At 36.5% G+C, this 27278-nt stretch overlaps 1 protein-coding gene across 1 annotated transcript in view; it reads right to left on the bottom strand.

Moving 5' to 3' along the window:
• LOC137390792 (obscurin-like) overlaps positions 1 to 24527 on the bottom strand; it is a 33122-nt gene extending 8595 nt beyond the window's left edge. Inside the window, exons 1-15 of the mRNA XM_068077109.1 lie at positions 24412 to 24527; positions 22385 to 22521; positions 22049 to 22157; positions 21589 to 21677; positions 18462 to 18727; positions 17730 to 17936; positions 17038 to 17175; positions 15486 to 15637; positions 13904 to 14126; positions 11753 to 11809; positions 9291 to 9383; positions 8635 to 8799; positions 8017 to 8160; positions 6927 to 7101; positions 2304 to 2450 (exon numbers count right to left, since the gene is read on the bottom strand). Of these exons, the coding sequence (XP_067933210.1) occupies positions 2304 to 2450; positions 6927 to 7101; positions 8017 to 8160; positions 8635 to 8799; positions 9291 to 9383; positions 11753 to 11809; positions 13904 to 14126; positions 15486 to 15637; positions 17038 to 17175; positions 17730 to 17936; positions 18462 to 18727; positions 21589 to 21677; positions 22049 to 22157; positions 22385 to 22521; positions 24412 to 24527 (2218 nt within the window). The remainder of the gene's footprint in view (positions 1 to 2303; positions 2451 to 6926; positions 7102 to 8016; positions 8161 to 8634; positions 8800 to 9290; positions 9384 to 11752; positions 11810 to 13903; positions 14127 to 15485; positions 15638 to 17037; positions 17176 to 17729; positions 17937 to 18461; positions 18728 to 21588; positions 21678 to 22048; positions 22158 to 22384; positions 22522 to 24411) is intronic.
• Between the last annotated feature and the right edge of the window lie 2751 nt (positions 24528 to 27278).

The raw sequence follows: 27278 nt of genomic DNA, 5'->3' as shown, positions 1-27278 counted from the left end.
ACCAACGCCATTCTATCGACGAGGTAAGCTACCAAATCTATTCTATCGACAATAAACACACCATTTGAACGGAGTGTGTTGCAGTGATCAACCGTGTCAAAACAAAACACAACATTTAGTAGAGACCTTAAATTTCAAATGACCAGGCAAGGTTACTGTTTGAGTTGATACTGAAATGAAAAGGTTCTACAGATCTAGTTTTGAATTGTGGAGAACAGTTTGTATATGACTTCCTTGCATATGCTTACCACAGACATATACTCACTAGGAGCAATAAATGCAGCTGATTCTTAAACGCTTGTTAAAGTTACTTGCACGTATAATTCTTGTGAGCCAAGCAATATATCTACATATAAAATAATTTATAAAAATTCATGTTTGTAGTATTTAGAATTGCGCTATCTCAGAAAGCAAAAAAGAAGCGGATAAGATGCAATGCAACTCTACACATGGAGAGCATGCAGATAAAACAAACCTTAAGTGGCTCAAGGTTTCACGCAACCAACAACAGCCCAAATCTTCTCGTCACTAAAACTTTCACAATGATGTCTATTTGCGGAGACTAAGTAACCTACACACAGCCCTGATTAGTGTGTAATAAAAGCAAGAACTTCTTCCCATGTCTATAGAAATCGACTGCATTAGTAGTTCGTATTAGTGCCTGAAGCGATGCTAAACCGATTCGACTACCTTCAACTGGGAATGGAATAGAGTGACTGGTTGAGATACGATAGGGAATATCAATTGCTGAATGCTGACTCTCATCAACACCTGCTGCCTCAGCGTAATGTAAGTATCTTAGCACACTTACACCTGTGACAGCAACAAACCATGGCAAAGCACATACTTCTGTCAAATACTGTAAAACCAAACATAACACAATATTTGAAAAAATAATTAAAAATGATATGCAAACCACTTTAATAAATACAAAGTATGTCCCAAAAGATGTAAAATTACATTTATAAAAATTTAGCAGCTGAAAATTTAGAGCTGCTTGCGTTAATTGGCTTTTAAATTAGTGAAGGCACAAATATTCTGCCTCAATGTGTATACATAAGTATATATAGATATACTAACTGAATGCCCTGCGTTGCACTGGTAATAAAAACAGTTTACAAACATTACATCACGTACTACATTACCTTTCCAATACATTACCTGCAACTGTTTATAAACTGTTTTTATTAGCCTTGCAACGTCGGACATTCATCTTGTGAAGCCATGAGGCCAGCTGGTAATCAATATTTTTACTATTATTGTTGGCTACGCTTAGTTGAACACATAGTCTTATGGAGAAGCTAGACGCCGCCATAATTAGAGGTTCCAAGATTGAGCCCTCTGCGATGTGGATGTTTCATTCCTAGATTTTAATCGCTGCTGCTGGACATGCACATTACACAGACTTTGAGACATATATATACAGTATATAATAGATAAGTGGTCAGGCCTACTGCTAACAGCACTCTACGCTCTAAAAAGTGCGGAGTGTTATAACTAACTAGAGTGTGGAATAGGTTAATTTTACTTATCTTTATTCCAGATTGATGTTTTATTCTGGAGTCACGACAGGTCTGTTTCGTGCTGGTGCACTCTTCAGGTGACTTGTGTTGAATGGCTGGTGACTTGTGTTGAATTCCACCAGCCATTCAACACAAGTCACCTGAAGAGTGCACCAGCACGAAACAGACCTGTCGTGATCCCAGAATAAAACATCAATCTGGAATAAAGATAAGTAAAATTAACCTATTCCACACTCTATACAGTATGTATATATATATATATATATAAGTATATATATATATATAAGTATATATATATGTATAAGTATATATATGTAGTGGGTTATCCTACCTTTTTATTCAAAATTAATTGTATAATTGAACATAAGTAAATGAATAAATTAAAGTAAAATTCAAAGCTACAAAAGAACTCCATAGTAATAAGTGGAGTAATTAATTAAAGTAGAAACTTATCTGGAAAGTTGAATTTTGAATTTTTCCATTACAAATTTCTTTCGTGACCCGATGTCACGTGTCTGGTGTTTACAAACACCTGACATGTGACATATATAGATGACTTTTAAGCAGTTTAGCACACCTGCTAGTTATAATACTGAGAAGCACGTTTGCTTGTGACACGAACATGTACCATATTTAATAGTTTGGATGAGCAATGAGCTAGTACATATCAAATAAATAACATAGTTGCTATAGTTGTTAGTTGAAAGAAAAAAGAAATTGTGCAAATGTCAAATGTCAAAATTGTGGCAAATAGTCAGAAATGAGCACTTCCAAACTTACCAGCTGCAGATGTTGTGGCATTCTCATCCTTATTTTCCTGACTATGGGGGGATAACTTCTTCTTTGTAGGTTGAGAAGTTGCTTGAGACTTTCGTTGCTGGACCAGGTCATTATAGCCTGATTCTGTCAGTTGATAGTCTGAGATCCCTACAATGTATTCTGATAAAATGCTAAGATACTTTCAAAAGGCGACCTGTTATCAGTGTCAGGTCTACAAACAATAACAAATTATGGAGACAAGTGTGGAATGCTACTAAGGCACAAACAATATTCGTCATTTTTATAAAATTAAACTTGCCCTAGACAAACCAAATCATCCACAAATATTTAACGTAAAATCAAAACAATCTAGCACCTGATGCTTTTTATGTACAAGAAGTAGACAACTCCAAAATGTGGTAGACAGGGCAGCCAGTAGATCCTTGTTCAGTAAATCAACTGAATTATTTGTGTTTATTCAAATATTAAAAGAATATCAAATTCAGTCAGTGTTTGTAATTGAACAAAATTTCTTGAGCTGATGCTTTAGATGTCATTTAAAAATGTAATTGCTAGTCGCTTTAACAATCTTCCACCTGATATTCATTGTCTTAGCAGAGAAAGGTATTTTAAACAATATTTGTTAAACCATTTATTTTATTTATTGGCTAACTGTTGTTTTTTTTTGTTTTATTATTGTTGTATAGCATAACTTGAAAAACATTTCTATTTAAAATTAAATTATTGCCAATAAAGTAATATATATACCCATATATATACCCGTATATATATATATACCCGTATATATATATATATATATACCCGTATATATATATATATATATACCCGTATATATATATATATATATATACCCGTATATATATATATACCCGTATATATATATATATCTATATATATATATGGTAGATATATGGTATATATATAGGACAGATAGCGCAGTTGGTAAGGTATCGGGACCGTGATCATTAGGTCCTCGGTTCAAACCCCAACAACTGCACTTTTCTGGTGGTCCTTAGACAAGACCTTTGCTTGTATAATGTCTACAACCTCTATGATGAGTGCAATAACCAAAGCCATGCCGGCTCGGACGTCGCCCGGTCAAACAAGGTCCGCGCTGCCTGTAGCTGAACCAGGACAAGGCAGTGAAAAATGGGCTACTGGTTCAAAACGGATGAAATGGACTCGGACTGATAACACGGACCTCATGCAGTGCTACTTTATGAGTGAACCTCAAAAGTGGGGCTACATGGGAAGGATGCGTCAACTGTGGATAAACATGCGCCCTGAATTGCCACTAACCGCTAAGCAACTTGTAGCTCAGAGGAGTAACATAATCAAGCGGCACCTCATATCACAACTTGAGGTAGATGAAATTAGGGAAAAGTTTACCCAAGTAACCTCAACCAACGAGGAGTGCATATCAACACACACTGTCATGGATACACGATCATGTGTTGACTCACGGGCTGAAGAGGACATGCACTTGGACCTTGACCCAAGGGTGAAAGAGCTTGCGGAAAATATCATCAACAAGATGTCAGCTGCTAATGATTATGGAAGCAGGGTACCACTACGAAGAGTTAGCAAGGCCATACCTAAGAAGCTGTTAGAAGACATTAACATGGCACTGGAGTCGATCTCAACAGGATCAATCAGTGAGACTAATGCCTTAATCTACAGTACAGCAACCGTCATCTTGGAGGAGATGGATATTAAGCCAACAAGGCTTCAAGCCGTTCCATCCTGGCAGCTGAGGCTACAAAATAAGATCAAGGACTTGCGCAAGAAAGTTAGTAGGCTCGGTGAGAGATCTAACCACAGTTTGGAGCGTCCAAAAAGGGAAGCCACAATAGAAGCTCTAGAATCTGCCAAACAGCGGCTAGTAGCACTCTCGGCACGACTGAAGCGGTACACCAAAGAGCGAGATAACAAAAGAATGAACAAACTGTTCATCAATAATCCATCTAGAGTGTATTCCCAGTTCAAAGGTGAACTGCAGAGGCCAATGTCTGAGCCACCCCGATCTAGCACTTCAAAGTTCTGGAAGGACATCTGGGAGAAAGAGACCACTCATAACACCACTGCAAATTGGCTGAAGAGGCTTAAAGAGAACCAACAACACACTGTGGCTCAGCAAGGACTCACCATCAGCAAAGATGACATTAAGTGCAGAGTGCAGCGTATGAAAAACTGGGCAGCACCTGGCCATGACATGATTCAAGCCTTCTGGTTAAAGAAATTGACATCACTTCACACTAGAATGGCTAAGCAGATGGAATACCTAATAGAACAAGGTGACCATCCAGAATGGCTGACCAAAGGACGAACTGTGCTTCTGATAAAAGATCCAAAGCAGGGACCGATTCCCAAAAACTATCGACCAATAACGTGCTTGCCCACCACTTGGAAACTGCTCTGAATAGTTGCAGACAAACTGGAAGAGCACATGAGTCACTATATGACCAGTGCTCAGAAAGGAATTGGGCGCAACACCCGAGGAGCTAAACATCAGTTACTGGTGGATCGGACGGCCTGTCAAGACAGCAGGAAAAGGCAAACCAATCTTGCCATGGCTTGGATTGACTACAGAAAGGCCTATGACTCAATTCCCCATAGTTGGATACTTGAGTGCCTCAGTATGTACAATGTTCACCCTGCTCTTGTGGCATTCATCAAGATGTCAATGACCAAATGGAAGACGGAACTGGAGGCTAATGGCAAAAAACTGGCGAGTGTACAAATTAAGCGAGGCATCTATCAAGGTGACTCCTTATCACCGCTGCTCTTCTGCATATGCCTAAACCCTCTAAGCAATATGCTGGAGGAGACTCAATATGGGTACCAGTTTAAGAGTGGCACCAAGATAAACCACCTCTTCTACATGGATGACATCAAGCTGTACGCTAACAAAGAAAGGGACATTGATTCGCTAATACACCTCACTCAGGTATACAGCAAGGACATCGGAATGACCTTCGGTATTGAGAAATGTGGAAGGCTAATTCTTAAGAAAGGCCATTCTATGCTCACAGATGGCCTAAGAATGCCAAATGGTACCATCAAAGATATAGAAGAAGGGTACAAGTACTTGGGGATTATGCAAAGCAACATCAACCACGAAGCCGAGGTACGTCACAAAGCCATTTCCGAATACAAGAAACGCCTTCGGCAGGTCTTACGGAGCCAGCTCAATGCCAAGAACCAAATCATGGCAATAAATACCTACGCACTGCCAGTAATAAGATATCCAGCAGGCATAATAAAGTGGACTGAGGAAGCCATCAAAGAAACAGATATAGCAACTCGTAAACTGCTGACCATGCATGGAGCACTCCACCCAAAATCTGATACTATTAGATTGTATCTTGATAGGAAAGATGGCGGTAGGGGGCTCAAAAGTGTACAGCAGACAGTGAAAGAGGAGGAGCGAAGCATCAAAGCATATGCAGCCTCCATGGCCATCTCAGATAATTTGCTAGCTGAATTTCAATCGGCTGCTCTCACAACGGACCTATGCCCTGATGATGAGGAAATTGACTGGCATACGAAACCTCTTCATGGTGCTTACCACCAACAAATATCTAAGGTTGGCGATCTTCACCAGACATATATGTGGCTGAACAAAGGAAACCTAACGGCCAATACAGAGTCGCTAATCATGGCAGCCCAGGAGCAAGTGCTCCCAACAAGGCAACTCCAAACGAAAATCTATCACACTAGAGACGATCCTAGATGCAGACTGTGCAAAGATGCACCTGAGACCATCCAACACATCATCAGTGGATGCAGACAGCTAGCAGGGAACGCATACACTGAGCGGCATAATCATGTCGCAGGTATTGTGTATAGAAGTCTATGTGATGAGTATGGCCTTAATAAACCACAACACTGGTGGGAAGCTCCTGGTAAGGTCAATGAAAATGACCGCGCTAAGATCCTCTGGGACTTCTACATCCAAACTGACAAGCATGTCCTAGCAAACCAACCAGATATAGTGATGGTAGACAAGGAGAACAAGAGGGCTACTATAATAGATATAGCAGTACCCAATGACTACAATATAGCCAGCAAAGAAAAAGAAAAGGTAGAAAAATATCTCCCTCTTGGAGAAGAAATTGAAAAATGCTGGAATGTAAGAACAACCGTAATCCCAGTAGTGATTGGGGCACTGGGCGCAATAACACCGGCGCATAAAATGTGGCTTGCCCAAATACCAACAACAATCAACTCAGGTGAGTTGCAGAAAAGTGCGCTATTGGGAACAGCTAAGATCTTGAGGCGAGTGCTCAAACTCCCAGGTCTCTGGTAGGAGACCCGAGTTAGAGCAGAATTTACCACCCATACGGGGTATCCGGGGTGAGGAAACAATTTTTTTTTATGTATACCCGTATATATATATATACCCGTATATATATCATCAGCATATATAACCAATCTGACTTCAATACTTTATTTACCTGTTATAAGTTTGTTTGCGTACATAAAGACAGACACTTACATCTTAATAAATTGCTAACATTGCCTGAGTGATGATATAAGTTTTTGAAAACTTTCAATAACCATGAATCAAGTTTTGCTGACCTCACAGTTCAAGGACGAGTCCATAAACACAGAGAGACCTACCAGCTGTGGCCATGGCATCAGCGATGTTCCTGAGCCACGCATCTTTGGCATACTCATTTTTACACTGTATAATGAACTGCTCCACAACACCCTCATCTGAGATGTGAAATATTTCAAATCTCCTGTCACCCTCAGAGCTGTCGGCGGGGCTGCAGTAAACCTTTACTTTTGGCAGCTACAATGAAAGGGCTACAAATTAGCCCGAACCAAGGCTAGCAGCTACTAGAAGTATTTTCCTTTATAAAACTGCTACTATATATATGAACGGAATCATGAAAAATGTAACGATATCACAAAACTGTAGAGTATAACTACTAGGTTTAATTTTCAAGACCTTAAGTACAAATAAAATGACTTGAAAAATGTTGTCTATTTTAGTTTTTATAACTTACCTAGGCAGCAAAATAGCAAATTTGAAATCAGAATTTCAAAACTCACTTTTGAAATTCGAAATATTTATTACTATATTTATAATGGATAAGTAGTCAGGCCTACTGCTAACAGCACTCTGTGCTCTGAAAAGTGTGGAGTATTATAAATAACTAGAGCGATGGCATAGGTTAAAGTTACTTATATTTTTTCAGCTTGGTGTTCTTCTCTGGAGTCACTACAGCTCTGTTTTGTACTTCTGCATTTTTTAGGTGACTGGTAAAATCCACCAAGTCACCTGAGGAGTGCAGAAGTGCAAAATAGAATTTTATTGACTCCACAAGTACTCCAGTAAGTTAATCTACGCCAACACTCTATTTATTATTATATTTATGTATATTATTATATATAATAATATATATAAGTATAGTGATCAATAAACCTATCATATATGCGCTTGTTAACTACCTTTAGTCAAGTAGTTAAGCAGTTAAATATAGTAGTATATATATTATTTCATTTATCATTGCATATATCATCATACTTAATTGTATAACTATTTATCTGAATGATGCTCTAGTTGACAAGCACACTTCTGGTCAACTACTCTAATCCAGCCTCTTCGCTAACTCATCAACTTATATTTCTGCAGTAAGCCCAGAAAACACCAGCAAATAGACACACTCAAGCAATTTTACAGATTTTTCCTTTTGTTACTCACCGAATATTTACTTTTGTATTCAAAATGCTCAGCACTACCAACTTTGCCGGGCTTTGTCATTACGACGTCAGTTGGAAATAGAAACACGTGTCGTAGTTTGTCCTTTCCTTTTTCAGGCTCGTTATCCCAAACTGTGACTGCATCCTGGTAACACACAAGATGAGACTTTCAAAATGCAACCTTTTATTAAGGTCAGGTACACAGATAATAACAAAATATGTAAATTTTAGCACTGAAATGTGGAATGCTATGAAAGCACAAACAATATTCATCATTTCTTCATTTCTATAAAGTTGAACTTGCCCTAGACAACTCTAACCAACCTAACCAACCTGACCAACCCAACCATAAATGCTTATTGAAAAACTGGAACAATCTCGCTCTCATTGCTTTTTTAAAAACTAATTGGAACTAATAATGTAAATAGTAATTTTGAGTGAAGAAAATGTTTTCAAACATCAATAGTCATGTCTTTTGTAGAACGATGAGCAGAATCCACATAGTGAAGTCAAATTCTTGCCTGAATGAATCATAAAAAAAGTCATGCAATAAATACAACACTGAATTTACAGCACATGTTATACATCAATAGGGTTGATTTTGCGGAGTTATACTCACATGTCTGAGAATGTTTCCCAGTAACCTCAAATCTTCAGGAGCTCCATAGATGTTGTTCAAGATCTGCTGATCGTCAATAGCTTTGATGATAGACATGAGCATGTTCAGTGTCTTCTCTAGCGAAGCACAGTCTTCACCAGCCCTTGTCGTGTATCGAATAAAATCCTGTCAAGAGAAGACAACTCTCAAAAATTGTTTAAAAAGATTAGTAGATAAAGCAACGCCATAAAAGCAGTGGTAGAACTTGTATGTACCGGATTAAAATTGATACTGTAGACTACCTAACGCTTGAGTTCTGATCTTGTTTCAGGAAATATGAGATGGGAGCTTATTTGAAAACTTTCATCAAAAACATTGCTTCAGGACTCAAAACTGTCTAGTTGAGGGACAATCACACCAGTTGACACCCTTGTAGAAGTGATAATAACATAAAACTCCCAATACCAATACTATAAATTAAAGACATTCTTGTCTTCCAATTTTTTTTCAATTAGAAATCACCATTCCTATCCAATTTTGATAGAGGACAGTTTCCTATAGACTATTCCTAGAGAATACGTATTGTTTTCTTTGGGTTATACATGAGCCTGATTTGTGTTACTTTTTGTAAACGGTTTGGAAACTTTTTAACCTTAAAAATAAAACTCTAAATTTACCTTTAACAATGACTCGTATCTTTTGAGCTGACTTATTGGTTTCGCAAAGTACTTGAGTTTAGCCTGTCGTGTTCCGTCATATTTAGAGTCAGCCTATAAAATTGAGGATATGCAGTGAAACCACAGCATGGTAGAGTTTATACACATATCTTCATTAGGAGCAGACAAATAAATAGATAATGTTGAGAAAATTTTGCCAAACTGTTTAACTTCTTGCAAGTTTAACTTAATGTAAAGACACAAAACATGTCTACAAAGTTGTAGAGAATATGAAAGATTATCTACTGAATATATCAGTTTTCACTAGTAGTTGATACAACTTGATCTAGCATGCCATTCAAACAAAAATCAAGCAAGCTGTTAATCTTAACAAGTTCATTGACAAATACTTCCTCACAATCAATTTGGCTATTAAGCTATTTATTTAATTAAAAAATAATTAAAAAATAATTAAAAAATAGTTCAGAGCAGATGATATGCTTCTACACTATTGAAACTAATACTTTAAAAGTTCACTCGATAAGTTTGTTAGTTTATCAAGCGCAAACTGAATGTGTCGTAGCGATGTGCAAGCAATATCATCCACAAACACAGCAAAAGACAAATTATAAAAAATACAAAAACCAAACTTAGCATGTTGTGTACCTTGACAGCATCCTGAAAGATGAAAATATATTGAAAACAGACACAAGACAATAACTAGAGCCTTGTATCTAATAATTGTTCATGTTCACAATTCAATTTTAATTGAAAGCTGAGGATAAAACTAGAACTGTATTTGGTTTATTACATTTATTAGCTTAGCAATTATACTTTCTATACCATTTGGCAGAAAAGAATACAAACAACTCAAAATATTTCACAGTAAATAGTTTCAAGGTGATATTACACATTGTTTATACCGATAATCAAATCTAGCTCTGTCTATGCAATCAAATTCGTTAAGCAATTTGGTGTGTTTAACCATATAGTTCATATCAGCGCATGAGACTTTTCAAGTTTTTCATTCAAATACAAAAAACAGTTAATTTTACAGTACAGATGATAGGAACCCTATAAACTGTATTTATACACATGATAGAAACTCTATAAACTGTATCTATACAGATGATAGATACCCTATAAACTGTATCTATACAGATTATAGGAGCCCTATAAACTGTATCTATACAGATGATAGAAACCCTATAAACTGTATCTATACAGATGATAGAAACCCTAAAAACTGTATCTATACAGATGATAGGAACTCTATAGACTGTATCTATACAGATGATAGAAACCCTAAAAACTGTATCTATACAGTTGATAGGAACTCTATAGACTGTATCTATACAGATGATAGAAACCCTACAAACTGTATCTATACAGATGATAGAAACCCTACAAACTGTATCTATACAGATGATAGGAACTCTATAGACTGTATCTATACAGATGATAGGAACCCTATAGACTGTATCTATACAGATGATAGAAACCCTATAAACTGTATCTATACACATGATAGAAACTCTATAAACTGTATCTATACAGATGATAGAAACCCTATAAACTGTATCTATACAGATGATAGGAACTCTATAGACTGTATCTATACAGATGATAGAAACCCTAAAAACTGTATCTATACAGTTGATAGGAACTCTATAGACTGTATCTATACAGATGATAGAAACTCTACAAACTGTATCTATACAGATGATAGAAACCCTACAAACTGTATCTATACAGATGATAGGAACTCTATAGACTGTATCTATACAGATGATAGGAACCCTATAGACTGTATCTATACAGATGATAGAAACCCTATAAACTGTATCTATACACATGATAGAAACTCTATAAACTGTATCTATACAGATGATAGAAACCCTATAAACTGTATCTATACAGATGATAGGAACTCTATAGACTGTATCTATACAGATGATAGAAACCCTACAAACTGTATCTATACAGATGATAGGAGCCTTTTAAACTGTATCTATACAGATGATAGGAACTCTATAAACTGTATCTATACAGATGATAGGAACCCTACAAACTGTACCTATACTGATGATAGGAACTCTATAGACTGTATCTATACAGATGATAGGAACCCTATAGACTGTATCTATACAGATGATAGAAACCCTATAAACTGTATCTATACACATGATAAAAACTCTATAAACTGTATCTATACAGATGATAGAAACCCTACAAACTGTATCTATACAGATGATAGGAACTCTATAGACTGTATCTATACAGATGATAGAAACCCTACAAACTGTATCTATACAGATGATAGGAACTCTATAAACTGTATCTATACAGATGATAGGAACCCTACAAACTGTATCTATACTGATGATAGGAACTCTATAGACTGTATCTATACAGATGATAGGAACTCTATAAACTGTATCTATACAGATGATTTTCATTAGCTACACAATTTAAAGACGTACCACTTCTGTAACAATTCTGTGGCTGCAGTAATCCACGTAAGACTCAAACCATTGTTGCTGTAACATAGATAGCCATGCACAAACAGTGGCAAGGTAAAGACATGGTGGCACACAGCGGTAAAGACAGGGTAAGACATTTGGATCGTAGACTTTGTTTCGACTGGGTGCAGTAGCAAAGGTGCGAGCAGAAATAGCTGTGCATCAGCCTAGTATTAAAAGAGAATGTGTTGCCAACAGGAGTCAAGGAGAATGGAATTATCAGTCATGAGTGTGATGTCATACTAATATATACATGAAAGTATGTGTATTCAGAAAACTGAAAGTATAAATATTTAGTAAGGTTATGCAAATTCCCACCAGCCCTAACTTCTGCTAGAAAGTGATAGGCAGAAATGACGAGACAGACAGAGAAAAAAGGGAAGGCAAGACAAATAAAAAAGAGAGAAGTAGAACGAGAAGATAGGACAAGGAGGGCAGCGGAGAGTTAGAGCAGGATAAAAACAAACGATGAACTTGAAGAAAGGGCTAAAGAGAGAGGCAGGTAAAAAATGAAACAAAGAGAAAAACTGAAGAAAATGGGAAAAGATGGAAAAAGAAATAGACAGCGTGGATAAGAAAAAAGAGAGGTCGGAGAAAAGAGCAGAGGGAGAATGTGAAGGAAGGAAAAAAAGATAAGGAGGAGAAAGGAAACAAAGGGAGTAATAGAGAAACAAATAGGAAGAAAGGAGAGAGACAGAGACGGGTGGAGAGAGAGGAGAGACAGAGACAAATAGGAAGAGAGGAGAGAGACAGATGGAGAGAAAGGAGAGAGACAGATGAAAAGAAAGGAGAGAGACAGAAACAGATGGAAAGAGAGGAGAGAGACAGATGGAGAGAAAGGAGAGAGAGAAGAGAGAGAGAGGAGAGAGACAGATGAAGAGAAAGGAGAGAGACAGAGAGAGATGGAGAGAGAGTGGAGCAAGACAGATGGAGAGAGAGGAGAAAGAGAGAGAGAGAGAGAGAGAGAGAGGAAGAGAGATAGTAGAAAAGGAAAGAGAAGAGATAGAGAGAAAAAAATATAAAGAAATAAAAGGCAAGGAGATAGCGAGAGACGGAAAAAAGAGACTGGTGTTGCAAGTGGCCAGCTTTACATGAATGCTAAAAGAAACTATCTTAACGATCATGAATTTAAAACATCCTTACATATGACAGTATGAGATCCTTTTCCCTGTTGGTGGCATCTCATGTAGGTGCTTTGTGAGGTTTCAGTTCATATTTGTTCGTAAAGGCAAGAAAACCATAAAAACACTTAAAAAACCATAAAAAAAACTTTAAGGGTCACTCGCATCAAATTTGAAAATATTTTATCAAAAAGTATACATATTGCGCTATTACTTGTGAGTTGTTTTAGGTGATCCAGCTGGCAGGATGTTTCAAGATAAAATCGGCAAAACCTGATTTCAGTTAAAACACTCCTAAGAAATACTTCTCCAAAAATGGCATCAATAGTTGCACTTCCTGTTTATCTCTCCCGTTATGGCATTGGCAAATTGCATTCAAGTTGCAGTGTTATTTTATTGTCTCTATAAGTTGTCTCTATTGACATATATTTTATTTTGTATTTCCTCATGATTGTGGGAATAAAACTTCAAATTTAGCCTCAGATACATTGCTATAGATGAAACAAATGAACAAAAGATTGGTTGGATAGAATTTGTGTCATTGTTTTCCTCAGAATCCTGAGTCAACATATGAGTACCAGATGCTGATGAGACCGTATTTTTATCGCTTATAAACAATTTACATGACTGTTGACGTCATTATTGAGGAAACCTGGAAAATCCTTTTCTCCTGAGCATTTTAACGGCGATCTAGGTTTTTCGATCTTAATCTTGAAACACCCTGGCAGTCAAATCACATAAAGCCACAAATAAAATGTCAAATTATAGAAAAATATCTATGTTCTTTGATCAAATCTTTTTAAATTTGTCATCGAGTGATTCTTTACGAGTGTAAATTTATCTTAGATGGTCTGTCTGGGCATGAAGCCTCCAGCTCCTTATTATGCTTCATAGGATCTCTATATAAGAAAGGTGCTCAGAATAAAATTGCTTTCCAGTTACTATCTGAACAAGCATTATGGCCTTGAACTTAAGAACTCTATATAATTACCCATTTCATGAATGCGTTAGCTGCATCTGCTGGACATGAAAGGCAGTTGACAAGCTCTGGCATGAATAGACCCTTGTGAAACTCGGCCAGGTCTCTTAGCTCTGAGGCTATGCTAGCTTGGTTTTTAAATTGCACTGGATCTTCTGCATCCAGTTGCTCAATGAGCTCCGCGAGGTCAGTGATATAGTCCTTCTCTGCCTCGATAAGATCTCCCAGGGCATATCTAGGCAGCAATCAACATGGAAGATAATGCTAAAATTTTTGAAAACATGTTCTAAAAAACATTTTGAATTGCTTTTAAAAGTATAATTATGATTTTTTAGAGAAACTTGAAGTAGTATAACTAAAACATCCTCTATAATAATTTAGAGTTATCCTTTCTTACTCTGTACCTCAACTTGCACATTCTTTGTGCATCAAAGATTAACCCAACCTCCTCCCTCATAGCTGCTTTGCTAACAAGCTTGTTGCAAGGGAGGAGAATAGAGGCCAAGGTCAATGTAAGTTCAACTACCCTTATCACATGATTAGCTGTTAGTTTACAACTAGCCTCTTAGAAAAACCCTTGCTTATTATTACTCATACAATGTAGGTTCCTTGAGTCAGTCATTCCCAATAATTATTTTGAAGGTACGATTTAGCGGCAATATTTTTTTTAACGTTCAAAGGCCAAACAGGCAGACAACATGGTGACCCAAATATTTTAATTATAAACCACATGTTTTCGACAAATTAGCTTAAGTCTTATAAATTAATGCATGGAAAAATGGAGACAGACTCTAATTTGTGGCTTTCTACCAGTTGCAGGAAGAGCTGGTCTCCATTAACTGTGATATTTTTTAGTTTTTTGTTTCATTCACATCGATCATAAACAATCTGAAACTAGTAATAATAAAAAAGAGAAAAAAATATATATATGGGTATTTTATTAATTATTAGTACTAAAAACAGTGATGCAGGCCTCAATGCACAATAGCATAGCTAATCAAGGTGTTGGGCCTGAAAGTCAGCGAGACAGAAAACCCAAGGTTGGGCGATCCCAGATTATCCAGTGGATACTACTGCGCCAGTGCCACTTTAAATTTAGCAATACATCTCATCTCTCTGAGATAAACAGGAGGACTGGCCCAGGCCTTAAACATCTGGTATGAGACCTTTCTCTGGCCACAAGTTGACATAGCGGCTGGCTTAAGTAAGGAGAGTTTAGACTGTCAAGTAAGGTAGTATTAGTATGGTGCAGGTTGAGATTCAAAGTGGAAAGAATAGTTGTATGAGCTAAGAGACACAGACACTGTAGGTAAAGTTGTTGTATAGAGAGAACGTCAGCTTTTTTGAATAATGAAGCTGCATGATAAGTAGCAGGTTTTCCATAAATAATTTTTAAAATACGCATTTGTAGAACAATAATTTTCTGAGAGACAATCACTGACATCATTTACGATAATAGTGTGTGTTGAACAAGGAGACAAGGTTTCCATACCCCCAAGATGCCAAAGAGCAAGGTAGCTAGAACTAATTAATACGCCCGAACGTTACTGAGGGCACATCACACTTTTCATAAAGAGTTATAATATTTTATTACTTTCTTTTGACTTTAGCCTCGGCTGCCTTATCAGTGATCTGTATGATGTCTTCCCTGAAGACCTCTCTTGTGTTCCTTCTGTCAACCAAGCCTTCACCATCCTTCTCTTCTAGGTAGCTTGCAGGCATCCAGCCAACCCGACTCGGGTTCACCTAGTACAGATGATGGTTAGGGTTACATTTTGCGATATTGTTTTGTAGTGATAGACATGCCCTGAACTATCTTCAATTTGCTGCTTAAAGACGAACTTGGAAAAAATTGGAGTAGATTTTATCAGGAAGTATTGGTAATTTTCCATCATTTGCGATTGTTTTTGAGGTTTGAGGTGATTCGACTTCCAGAATGTTTCAAGATTAAAATTGACAAAAAATGATTGCGATTAAAACGACCAGAAAAAAACATGTGCTAAATGACGTCATCAGTTGCTATCGTCGTTATAGTTGATATCGGCTATTGCATTCAAGTTGCAGCGTTACGTATTGTAGCGGATTTCCTGGGTCACAGTTATGTTGTCACATAAGGGTGATGAGGCATGGTGTATATTCTATTCAAATTTATTATTTATGCTTGTCAACACCGTGAAACTGCAATAAAACAATAACTTGATTGTCGATGAATGGTTATTGAAAGTATGTTAACTATACAGTTGATCATCTGTGAAGCCATTGGTAACATATAAAATAAAACACATAAAATGAAAGATATAACATTTACCTTAATAACACGTCCAGGAGATTGCTAAATAGTATGTGATTCCCCTTCTGGTTAGTTCTTGATTATATATGTATATGATAAATGATAATGGTGTAATGATGAAACTTATACAAAAATGAAAAAAAGTAACAGCATCGAAAAAAGAGCTGAAAAAAACTACATGTTGTTGGCTCAAAGGCTGACAGAAAAAACGCCTTCAAGGTCACACCTAATCAAATGTACAATACCATGGCAAGCCAGACAGACCACACAAGACCCACAGACCTCCCTAGAACAACAGATCAACTGGCATTCATTATGGGCATTAGCAGTGAATTATACAGGGTGTCTAGATTGTGAAGTGCAGTGTCAAATTAGGAAATTTAACAGAAACAACCAGAACCTTACACCCGTCTCTACTCTGTTAGTCTCTTTGCAACTACATGTATAGACGTCATAATCACATTTTCGTTCGATCTGAGCAATTCGATCGCAATCAAGTTTTGTTGATTTTAGTCTTGAAGCATCCCAGCAGTCAGTTCACCCCAAACATCAAAAACAATTGCAAAAGATGAAAAAATACCAATACTTTCTGATAAAATCTAATAAAATTTTCTGCGGGATCATCTTTAAGGAGAGATCTAATAGGTAACTGTTGAACGCATGCTTTTCCCAGCCAAGTTTCATTAAATAAGTCATCTTCTGCACTAATAGATATAGTATCTAAACCATCAAAAATCATAGTTTATAAATTAAATTTAATATAGTTAATAAGATATCATAGTCAATAAGGCGAATATACACGCTCATTACAATGCATTGGATAACATATACAAATATTGATGATTGTATGGAGTACCTTGGTTGGTTTAGTTTTAACAAGCCACATGTGTGGGTTGGACTGGTCCAGCACCTCTAGAAACTGTCCTTCTCGTACTTTTATCTCTGCAGACTCATAGTCAGCTACTGCCACAAATCCAGCGCTGCTCGAGCTTGACTATATATAAAGAGAGAATATAGATAAACTAATCAACGCATTAAAATAAATTATAATTTTTGCGAGTGAACTTTTGTTTTTAATACTTTGAAAAACTCTTGGAGCAATAAAAAAAGATTATGCTTTGTCAGTTTTAAAGGATATTACACACGTAACAGCTAGCTAAAGTTCAAGGCCTTAAAAGAAGAGGCAGTATGAGGCAATGTTTTACAAAAAAGAAACAGTACCAGTGTTGAATAGAATTAGCGATTGGTCTAAAAGGGCTATGAACAAACACCAATTCACTGCACCTGCTGTCGATGCCATTGGAGACATTTACTGTACACACTGGGGCCTGCTTTGATGTCTAAATCCGCAGGAAACATCACCCTGTGTGGCCACTAATTAAAACTAGTCTATTAGGTATTTCCAAAATAAATAATCACAGAGCTTCATCAATTGTTGTAGAAAATGCTACAACTTGGTAGAATATAAATAACTAACAAATCAAACTTTAAAAGCTGAAATAAGAGAAAAAAATTTCCATCTCCGTCAATACAAAAGTTTGTAGTTACCTCTTTCCCTGAGTCATTGTCAGCCTCCTCGCCAGAAGATGAGTCAAGCTCAGACCCTTTCCTTAGACTCGATGACTTCCTCAGGCCTTGCCTTTTTTGTCTGGACACCTTAGGTGACCCGACTGGAGATGCAGCAGTTTCACCTACTGATAGAGCTTGTCCGTCAGCCAATGATTGGGCCAGATAAGATCTTGGAAGATAAACTACCTGTAAATGAAAAAATAATTTTTTATATATCTATGTCCTCCTAAAACAAGCCTTAGCATAGAAGAAAGGTGGAAGTTATGAGAAGGATGCAAGTGTAGTTGACTTTCCTATAATAATCCTGATCTTTCGTTACTGAGAGCTTTTAATAAACTGAACAGTGTCACTATTACTTGTACAAATCAATAGAAAAATCAATAGAAAAATCAATAGAAAAATCAATAGAAAAATCAACAGAAAAATCAATAGAAAAATCAATAGAAAAATCAATAGTAAAGGGTTAATGGAATGCTCCTCAACTTTTTATAATTCTTAGTATGTTTTATAATAATTAAAAATTACATATCTGTGAAAATCTCTTGGCTTTTAATTTGGGCCTGCAGCAAATGGAAATGTAGTGCAAACCAATGGAGCATATTTCATGGCATAACCATAATCTATAACCTGAATCTGCAGCTGGTACTAAATTTGTTTAACATCTTTACCAGGTAAAATATAAACACAGCATGTACAAAACTAGATACTGACTTGTAAAGAGTCCGCCTTTTTCCTGACCAACCACTTGTCATCTCTCTGAGTGTCGAGCACTTCCACCAATTCTCCGTACTTGAAAGAGACCCCTTTAACTGAGTCATGGAAGTCTCGCACGACGTACATCCTCGAAAGAAAATGACCCTCCTTGTCAGACTGCACATCGGTGGAGTGCTCTTCTTCGACAGCAGATAGATCATGGGCTATAAACATCATGTCATCGCTGTAGTCCGATGGAGTCGTGTCGTGCTCACTAATGACAGCTGGTGGAGACAGAAAAAGAAGCCAGGTACAAAGGGTCACACATGGGAAAGCATTTCTAAAAGGATTAACAGCTCTTACCAAGACCATGATCATGCATGTAATACAGTTATACTGGGCACCAGTTCACACAAGGTTAGGGGTTCAGAAGAAGGCACTCAAAGAAAGGTTATTCACTTGCACAACTGTTGGTCTCCCAATATTGGTACATATTGCAGTAACACATTATGACTTCGGTATTTCAACCTGCGTTAAAAATTTTATTGAAAAACTAGTGGTGGTTACTAAAACCTTCACCCTCTCTTTCTCCATTTGTCTAAACATTTTAGCTATAAGATTTTAAAAATATTATAATAGTTACTTGGATGACTATTTCATTTCATAGAATAGAAAAACTGAATAACCGCAGCAGCCAAAAACTAGGCGTTATACTAAGCATTTGAAAGAACTGTCATTGAAGGAAAAGATAGCCTGAGATTTAATGATATATTCAAAACAGTTTAGAAGATAGGGCAATACCAGCAATGGCTTATTGAAGATCTCACTTTTTACGTTGAAATATGTACAAGCGACGTTTCAAAATGGAAGGAGTTGCGACCTCTCTCAAAAAAGCAAAGGCGCTAAAGCTTTAAGGCGTAGATAACTACCTGAATAGATACATAGGGGTAGTGTCAAAGCTGAAGGAAAATTGGCAATGCTAGCTTTCTTAACTCTTTGTTTTTCTACTTCTCTTTTTTTAATTTTTTGTTTGTTTTTGCTAGGATTATTATCATTATTATTATTACTATTATCAAATTTTTCTGGATGGCATTTGGCTTTGCTTTACAAATATGAGTACCTTGTAGCACAAAGTTTCAACAAATATGAGTACCTTGTAGCACAAAGTTTTCAACAAATATGAGTACCTTGTAGCACAAAATTTTCAACAAATATGAGTACCTTGTAGCACAAAGTTTTCAACAAATATGAGTACCTTGTAGCACAAAGTTTTCAACAAATATGAGTACCTTGTAGCACAAAATTTTCAACAAATATGAGTACCTTGTAGCACAAAATTAGAGCACAAAAATGAACCATGATGAACAGAATATGGCCTTTTTGTTTCTATTTTTATTGTTTTAAAACACCTTGAACTCTGTATAGATGCATAATTTTAGGTTTTGAGTAGCTTTTATCACTGGCAATTGGAGCACAAAAAATAAAGAGAGAAGAGAAAGAAGAAGAAGAAGAAGAGCGCAGATGAGAGAAGAGTAGAGAAGAAAGAGAAGAGAGAGAGGGAGAGAGAGAGGGGGAGAGAGGGGGAGAGAGAGGGGGAGAGAGAGGGAGAGAGAGGGGGAGAGAGGGGGAGAGAGAGGGAGAGAGAGAGGGAGAGAGAGGGGGAGAGAGAGGGAGAGAGAGAGGGAGAGAGGGAGAGAAAGGGAGAGAGAGAGGGAGGAAGAGAGAGAGAAGAAGAGAGAGAGAAGAAGAGAGAGGAAGAGAGAGAGAGAGAAGAAGAGAGAGAAGAAGAGAGAGGGAGAGAGAGAAAAAAAAACGCGAGAGAGCCCGCACATCTCAATGACCTTGCTGTCTCAAGGCCAGAACTGACTGGTCATTGCTGCTGTTGACACTCTCTTTGCCTGAATACTGGCCAGTTGCTTTTTCTGAGAATTATATTTCAAATATTAAAAAATGATAACATTTTTTTTAACACCAATGTTCTTGCTGCAGTCTTAAAACTTTTTTAATTTTTCTGTCATACCTTGAGCCTCAACTATTTTTGCCTAAGGCTCACAGAGTTCAACACTTAAATCATAAGTTCTACACTTCCGAACTGCAGCCGACCTACACTTGCCTCTCTTGTTTTAGAGAATGACACAAATTCTCAAGATAGCTACCCAAACCTTGAATTACGTGCAAGCACATTTCGACACGTGTGGTGATAGGTTTTAGGCAGCCTAGATGGGGTAAGCTTCAAAAGGTGACATCTGCCAAGGTATTCACCTGTCTTTTAGGACTGAACTTCTTTAAAACACAGGGTGAAATATCCAAGACAATACATCTTACTGCAACTCTACCCAATACAAATAGCAGGCTAAACATTGACATAAAGTATGTTTGTTATGGATTAGTCAGAGTGAAGCGATAGACGGCTGCGAGGTTGAAAATAACAGCCACCTGTTAGAGCTCTTTATTCAAACTGGCACAGAGAGGTTAACTCGTGACTTTACAATAAGCCACCAACAGGTACAACATTGTAAGACTCAGTGTTTACCTGATATGGGTTTGCCTAAAACAAACCTCAAAATAATGGATTTGCGCAAAACCAGTTCCTATAATTTTCTAGATGGTTGTAACAAATAAACAAAAGCACCCAAGATGCTTCTACTTGTAGCATATTGGATGAATCGTTACATTAAATTTTTTTTTAATTAAAAGTGTTACATAAAATTGTCATACAACATAGGACGATTTAATATAACAATTTTTAGAGCAGAGCGTATGAGCTTTTATTCCAATGGCATTTGCAAAAGAGTTTTTGAAGTGGTAGATCATGGGAAACACTCACAAATTAGTCTTACAATGAAACAGAAGGTAAAAACTTGTTCCATTATGAAGATTTTTGTTTTGCTCTAATGTGTTACGCGTTTGTCCATCAGATTTAGCAAAAAATTATAAAAATCCATCTTACTCAGTATACCGTTATAAATACCTATCTTACCAAAGCATACCGCTCTGAAGAATTATCCTATCAAAATACGCATACTATTATAAAACTGAAATTACTTGTTTTGTTTATACTTTCTTAAATAACAGCAAGCTTTCAGCGAAGATCTTTGCAAACTACCGAAAACTATCATCTTTTTAATTGTCAGAGTTGTGTCACCTTCAACATGAATGTTAAAACTACAGAAGACGGCGCCTTGTGAGTTCGTAGCTGTACATGTGTACTCTCCGGAATCCATAATCGAGCACCTGCAAGACAGCATCAACAGAGTTAGACTAATATTAGTATATTATAATCTGTCTGATTGAACAAATGGCTACGGTATGTTAGACAGCAATTACACTGGATTAATAAACACACCTTCAACCAGACCTACTCCAGTCTAATCAAACACTGTATTAGTTATAATAATATTTTATATTTTAAGAAGATAAATGCACAAAACAATCGACAAGTAAGGAAACTGGCTTCTGATTTTATTTGCTTCTATTGCATGCTGGAAGGCTGTTATGACTGTGTTAGACAGGTGCATTTCATAGCCTTATGTTTCTTCAGTGAATCAGAAAACTAACAAAGAGACACTATTATAAATATGCTAAGGTTATGATAAATTTACTACCCTGGAATTTCCATGAAATACTCGTCCTTCTTGCTGTAGAGTCGACAAGTTCCGTCTTCTTTTATCAACTTGCCGTCACGAAACCAGGTGACGATTGGTCGTGGCTCGCCTAAGTATCACATTACATCCATTCATATAATTGTCTAAACTTCAGCCCACTTATGTTTCTCTGATGACATAAGAATACTAGTTACACAAAAAAGTTTCTCCTTGTAGGGAACTCACCTCTTATGACCTTGCCAACCTCCAGCTATCTTTCTATAGTCAAAAACAACTTAAATATGGTGAGTCTCTAAGGATCTCAGTAAGCAATACAATTCGGTTATGCATTTGTACCTTGACATTTGCTAGAAACCTTTATCGTCTCATCCTCCTTGCACACCATGGTTTCCGGTCTTTCCAGAAACTTTGGGGCTGACTCTTCACTACAAACAAGGATTGTGTTGGTAGACAGACAGTCATGCAGATCAATTCACACAGAATAACATAGCAATGACCAAAATGTGTTCTTTATCTTAGTTATTATGGATTCTCAGTCTGTGTTCCTTGTGGCGAAAATATTTAAAACATGAAATGGCTGTGCCAAGTCTGACACAACTGACAAACAAAAGTAAAAAAAATAATTGATTACAACAATGTATTCTTGCATTCTAAATAATTAAAGAGTATGTGATATCTTTGGAAAGTCATATACGGTCTAATAAACATATAAGTCATATACGGTCTAATAATTATATAAGTCATATACAGTCTAATAAATATATGTCATATACCGTCTAATAAATATATAAGTTATATACGTTCTAAAGTCATATAAAGTCTATTCAGAACTTTTTGGTCATTACAATGAGATGCTATAAAATTTTGACATGTAGAATTTTAGTCACAAAAATCAGGTTAATCATACTCCTGCTATATCTGTGCTTCTGAAGCTCTAAGTCTAATGACAATAGAGTTTACTTTGTTATTAGAAGTAGAGTAAGAAAAAGTTAAGAGAGTGAACAGTAATAAAAATGTGATTATATAATCAGCACGTTTCTATAAAACAATTCCAAAGTTTGAGAACAAGAAACTCAATGAACTAGACCCTCTTTAAAATTTTTTATGAAATTTTAGAATCTTTACTGTTATCAATTGAAATGAAATAGATCCCAAACAACATTGGTAGCAGATATGCATCCATAACTGTAGAGTTGAGAAAAAAAAGAAGTCTGACCAGTAGAGAAAAAAGTTATTAGCTGAAAAATCAGAGAGTGAGTAGATCATAATAATTTTGAATGTAATATATAGTAGTATAATGATAAGCAATTATAAGCAATATTCCATTTACTATATTTTGACTACCACTATCTCACCTATACCGACTGATTTACACAGTAGCTATTGCAGTTTCCTGAGTGTTTTGGAATTGGAGGAGATGATGCTTCAAGTATAACTATACAGTCAATGGGACTGTTGCTAAGGCGTACTAAGATATAAATATAGCATCCAGGCTCCTTTTCCTACGCATATCTCTGTCTTCCTTCTATTTAAATGTCAGCTTACGCATACGCAATGCCATTACGCTAAATACAGGCTGACTACATTTTTAATAGAAATCCTCTCATGCTTCAACAATCTTCTAATCTAAATGTGATCAATGCTTGTTTATCAGTCACAAAAGTGAACACATCTTTTATGCAAACTCAGTTATATGAAGTATCAGAAAAATACGTTTTGTTTGCTACTTAAATCAGACTTAATCTAATGCATACAGAATGTGAGATTTGTAATTCATACGTATATATATATATATATATATATATATATATATATATATATATATATATATATATATATATATATATATATATATATATATACATGTATATATTGCTCATTATACATAACTAGAGTGTTGGAATAGATTGACTGTACTTATCCTTTTCCATGATGATGTTTCTGTCTGGACCCACTACAGGTCTGTCTCGTGCTTCTGCGCTTTTCAGGTGACAGGTGGTGGATTCACCATCAGTCACCTGATGGTGAAAAGTACAGAAGCACGAAACAGACCTGTAGTGGCTTCAGAGAGGAATATTGCCTCAAAAAAAGATAAGAGCCATTAATCTATTCCAGTACTCAAGTTATTTATAACACTACACACTCTTCAGAACTTAATGTGTTGTTAGCAGTAGGTCTGACTACTTATTTATTATATTAATTATACATTTTTAAATGATGATTTTTTTATTTCAGACAAAGTGCTAAAATATAATCTAGGAACAAAATGTAGGCTTTCTTATAACTCGTGTCACAGATTCCAGCCAGTTCTCATTTGTGTCAGCTCCTACCTCACTAACTAGTAAAAGTCATGAATAACTTACATCTTTGCATTTTCTTCGGCTTCTTCCATTGATGGAGTCATGATGAGAGGACGTCTTTTGCTGCTGGCTACTGACTCCTCTGCTCGAACCAATGCAACCTCCTTCACGGTGGTCATTTTCACTGATTCCACATGCGAGTGAGTGTCGCTCAGGCTCGTTCGGTGCGCTAAAGTCGAAAAGAACTGAGAATATTCAAGCAGAAACACTGCTGGTGGCCTAAAATGGCCTCTATAGCCATTTTAGGCTTCTAAAATGGCCTCGTAAACTTGCGTTATGATGGCCTACAATTACCTCCATGAACATTGCAGAAACCTATTTAATATAAACCAATGAGCTATCCTTCCTTCTATGTAGGTCTACATGTCAGCTTGAATTATCTATTTGTGGTGCAGATGAAAAAGCTCAAACAGCATAGCAGACCTACCACTATCAGTATATAGCAGCAGTGCCATTAAAACTTGTTTTCCAGACTGGTAGGCACATATGTTTAGTTGCATAAACTAGTAGATACAGTAACACTGTTGAATTTCTCGTGTCGATCTGTTTCACTAATAGATAGAACTAAAGCATAGAATCCAGTTCTTCTTGATATAAAACAATTATTATATATCTACTACAATGTGTTATACTCTGTTAACACTCTGTGTTATACTATGTATAACACAGAGTGACTGCACATTTAATACTTATGTTTAAATAATTAAAATTTAACGTTTAAAAACGTTAAAAATATTACCCGAGTTTAGAAGAAAATTAAGAAATGCTGAAGACATAAAAGCGGAGTTTACAGACTTTCGTATTCTGCTAATAGCAGAACTTGTAAACTAACTAGCTATTGCTAGAATTTAAACTGATTCTGTTATTGACACAGTTAGCTGCTTCTAGCCTCCTGCTCACTATATATGGAAGCAAATTCTGAAACTAGAATCCCTTACAAGAGAATCGCTTTAATCTAGCAAAAAATCTAGCCAAACAAGGACAAGACTACAAAACAAGTCTGGTAATCTCAAAAGATTAAAAAGAAAATATTTTTGTTATCGCTTTTTATTTTATACACTTATGTGGTACACTTACTATTTTATACACTTACGTGGTAGACCGATTTCTGCAGCCTTGCTCACGCCTCGATAGCGATTTTAAAGTAAATGCCATACAATTGCTTACTGTTAATAAACTGTTGCAAATCATATCTCGGAAGCATCGAAGAGATCAATGAACTTGTACAAGAAGCAGCTGTGCCAATTAGCAGTTATATTGTTATATAACTATATTTATACCAACATTTATGGTCATAGAAATGCGCAGGGCAGTATGTAATAGTGTATTGACTATTCGCGAGTGCCGACTTTATCAAGTTTATCACGTAAAGGTCAGATACAAGCGCAGCGATTTTTTAGTCAGTCCCGAAAGGGCTAGTTTCAGCTGATGATAATTAACAACATATCTGTTAGATATTGTGTTATGTAACGGGTTGTCTGAAGTTATATGTCAGCCTCAAGCGCTGCCTGCCAAGCATCCGTTTCTTTCTAGGATTCTATAACTGTGTTATCTAATTAACAGCCAACTATTCTAGGCATTCCAAGTGATGAGCACCTGCTGGATGCTGCCTCCCTATGGCATCAGTCGTCTCTTGTGTCTAGTTTGGCACTACCGAGGAATGTTATGAGCAGATTAACTAACTAGACTTACCAATGCATCAACTCTCAGCAATAACTTGTAGCAGCCAAAACTGAACAACTAAAGATAATAACAGTGTCTCAAGGATAAGATATTCAAACTGACCAGAGTTCCATAGAGTTGCAGTAATAGGGATTTCTATACTATTGTATTAATTTGGGATTTACGGTTGGAAAGCTGATATAGGATATTAAAGGATTTACAGGTATTAGTCTAATTTAGCTGTGCCCAACCTACGCCCGTGGGCTGCATCCAACTTATAATGTTGCCTCACTCTTATGCAGTTTACTGGAACATCAAATTATCGTTATGATATTAAAATAACATGAAAAGCGGTATGCAGTACGTAATGTCACCACAGCATCTCCTTCTCCTTCATATATTACACAAGCCAGACAAACATTTTTTAATCCCGATTGCTAATGGACCCTCTTATGTCCATTCATTGCGCTGTCTTTCTCTAAACACATTGAGGCAGATGCCTCTATGTGTTTAGAGGCATCTATGACTCGATGCCTCTATGCCTCTACGAGTTGAAATTTAAGCAGACATTAAAAGCTTTTTTGGTTATTTGTGTGACATTGCGAACAATGTTACAGTTCTGACTTATATTGCAAATGATTGCATCAAAATTTCGCTTGCGTTTTGGCCCACGTAATTTATTCAAATGTCGAGCAAGGGCACAATATAACAAAAAGGTTGGGCAAGCTGGTTTAATTTGTGCTTGAAACTCTCTGATTCTGCATTTCTCAGAAGCCTAGTCACTAGCAGCACTCACAGGAGGAAATTATGGGCTTTAAGCAGAAAAGGTTCAATGCAGAAATATAAATTATCAGTAGATAGATATCATCAAGTGCAGGGGTTGGCTGGAGGCTAATTGATAGGCTAGCTCTATTCAAAGCACTACATTACACTCTTATCTGTTTCAGGGCTGTTTCCAGATAAATTCTATTAGAATGCATCCAAGATCAAATACACCGTAATCTCTTGACTTACAGCTTCTGGGTTTTCTAATTTATGCAATAATGAGAGTTATCTACTCATCACATGGTTCGGGCAATGATTATCTTGCTTTGAACTACATGTATTTTGAATGTTTTGCATGTGACCAATTCATTGTTCGTTTTAAAAATCTTAGCTTCATTCATTGAAATATATTTTGCAACTCAAAATAGCAAACAACTTTATTT

The sequence above is a fragment of the Watersipora subatra genome, chromosome 3, assembly GCF_963576615.1.
Source record: "Watersipora subatra chromosome 3, tzWatSuba1.1, whole genome shotgun sequence".
Taxonomy (NCBI): domain Eukaryota; kingdom Metazoa; phylum Bryozoa; class Gymnolaemata; order Cheilostomatida; family Watersiporidae; genus Watersipora; species Watersipora subatra.
The sequence above is the reverse complement of the archived record's forward strand: the minus strand, read 5'-3'. Positions and strand labels throughout refer to the sequence as shown.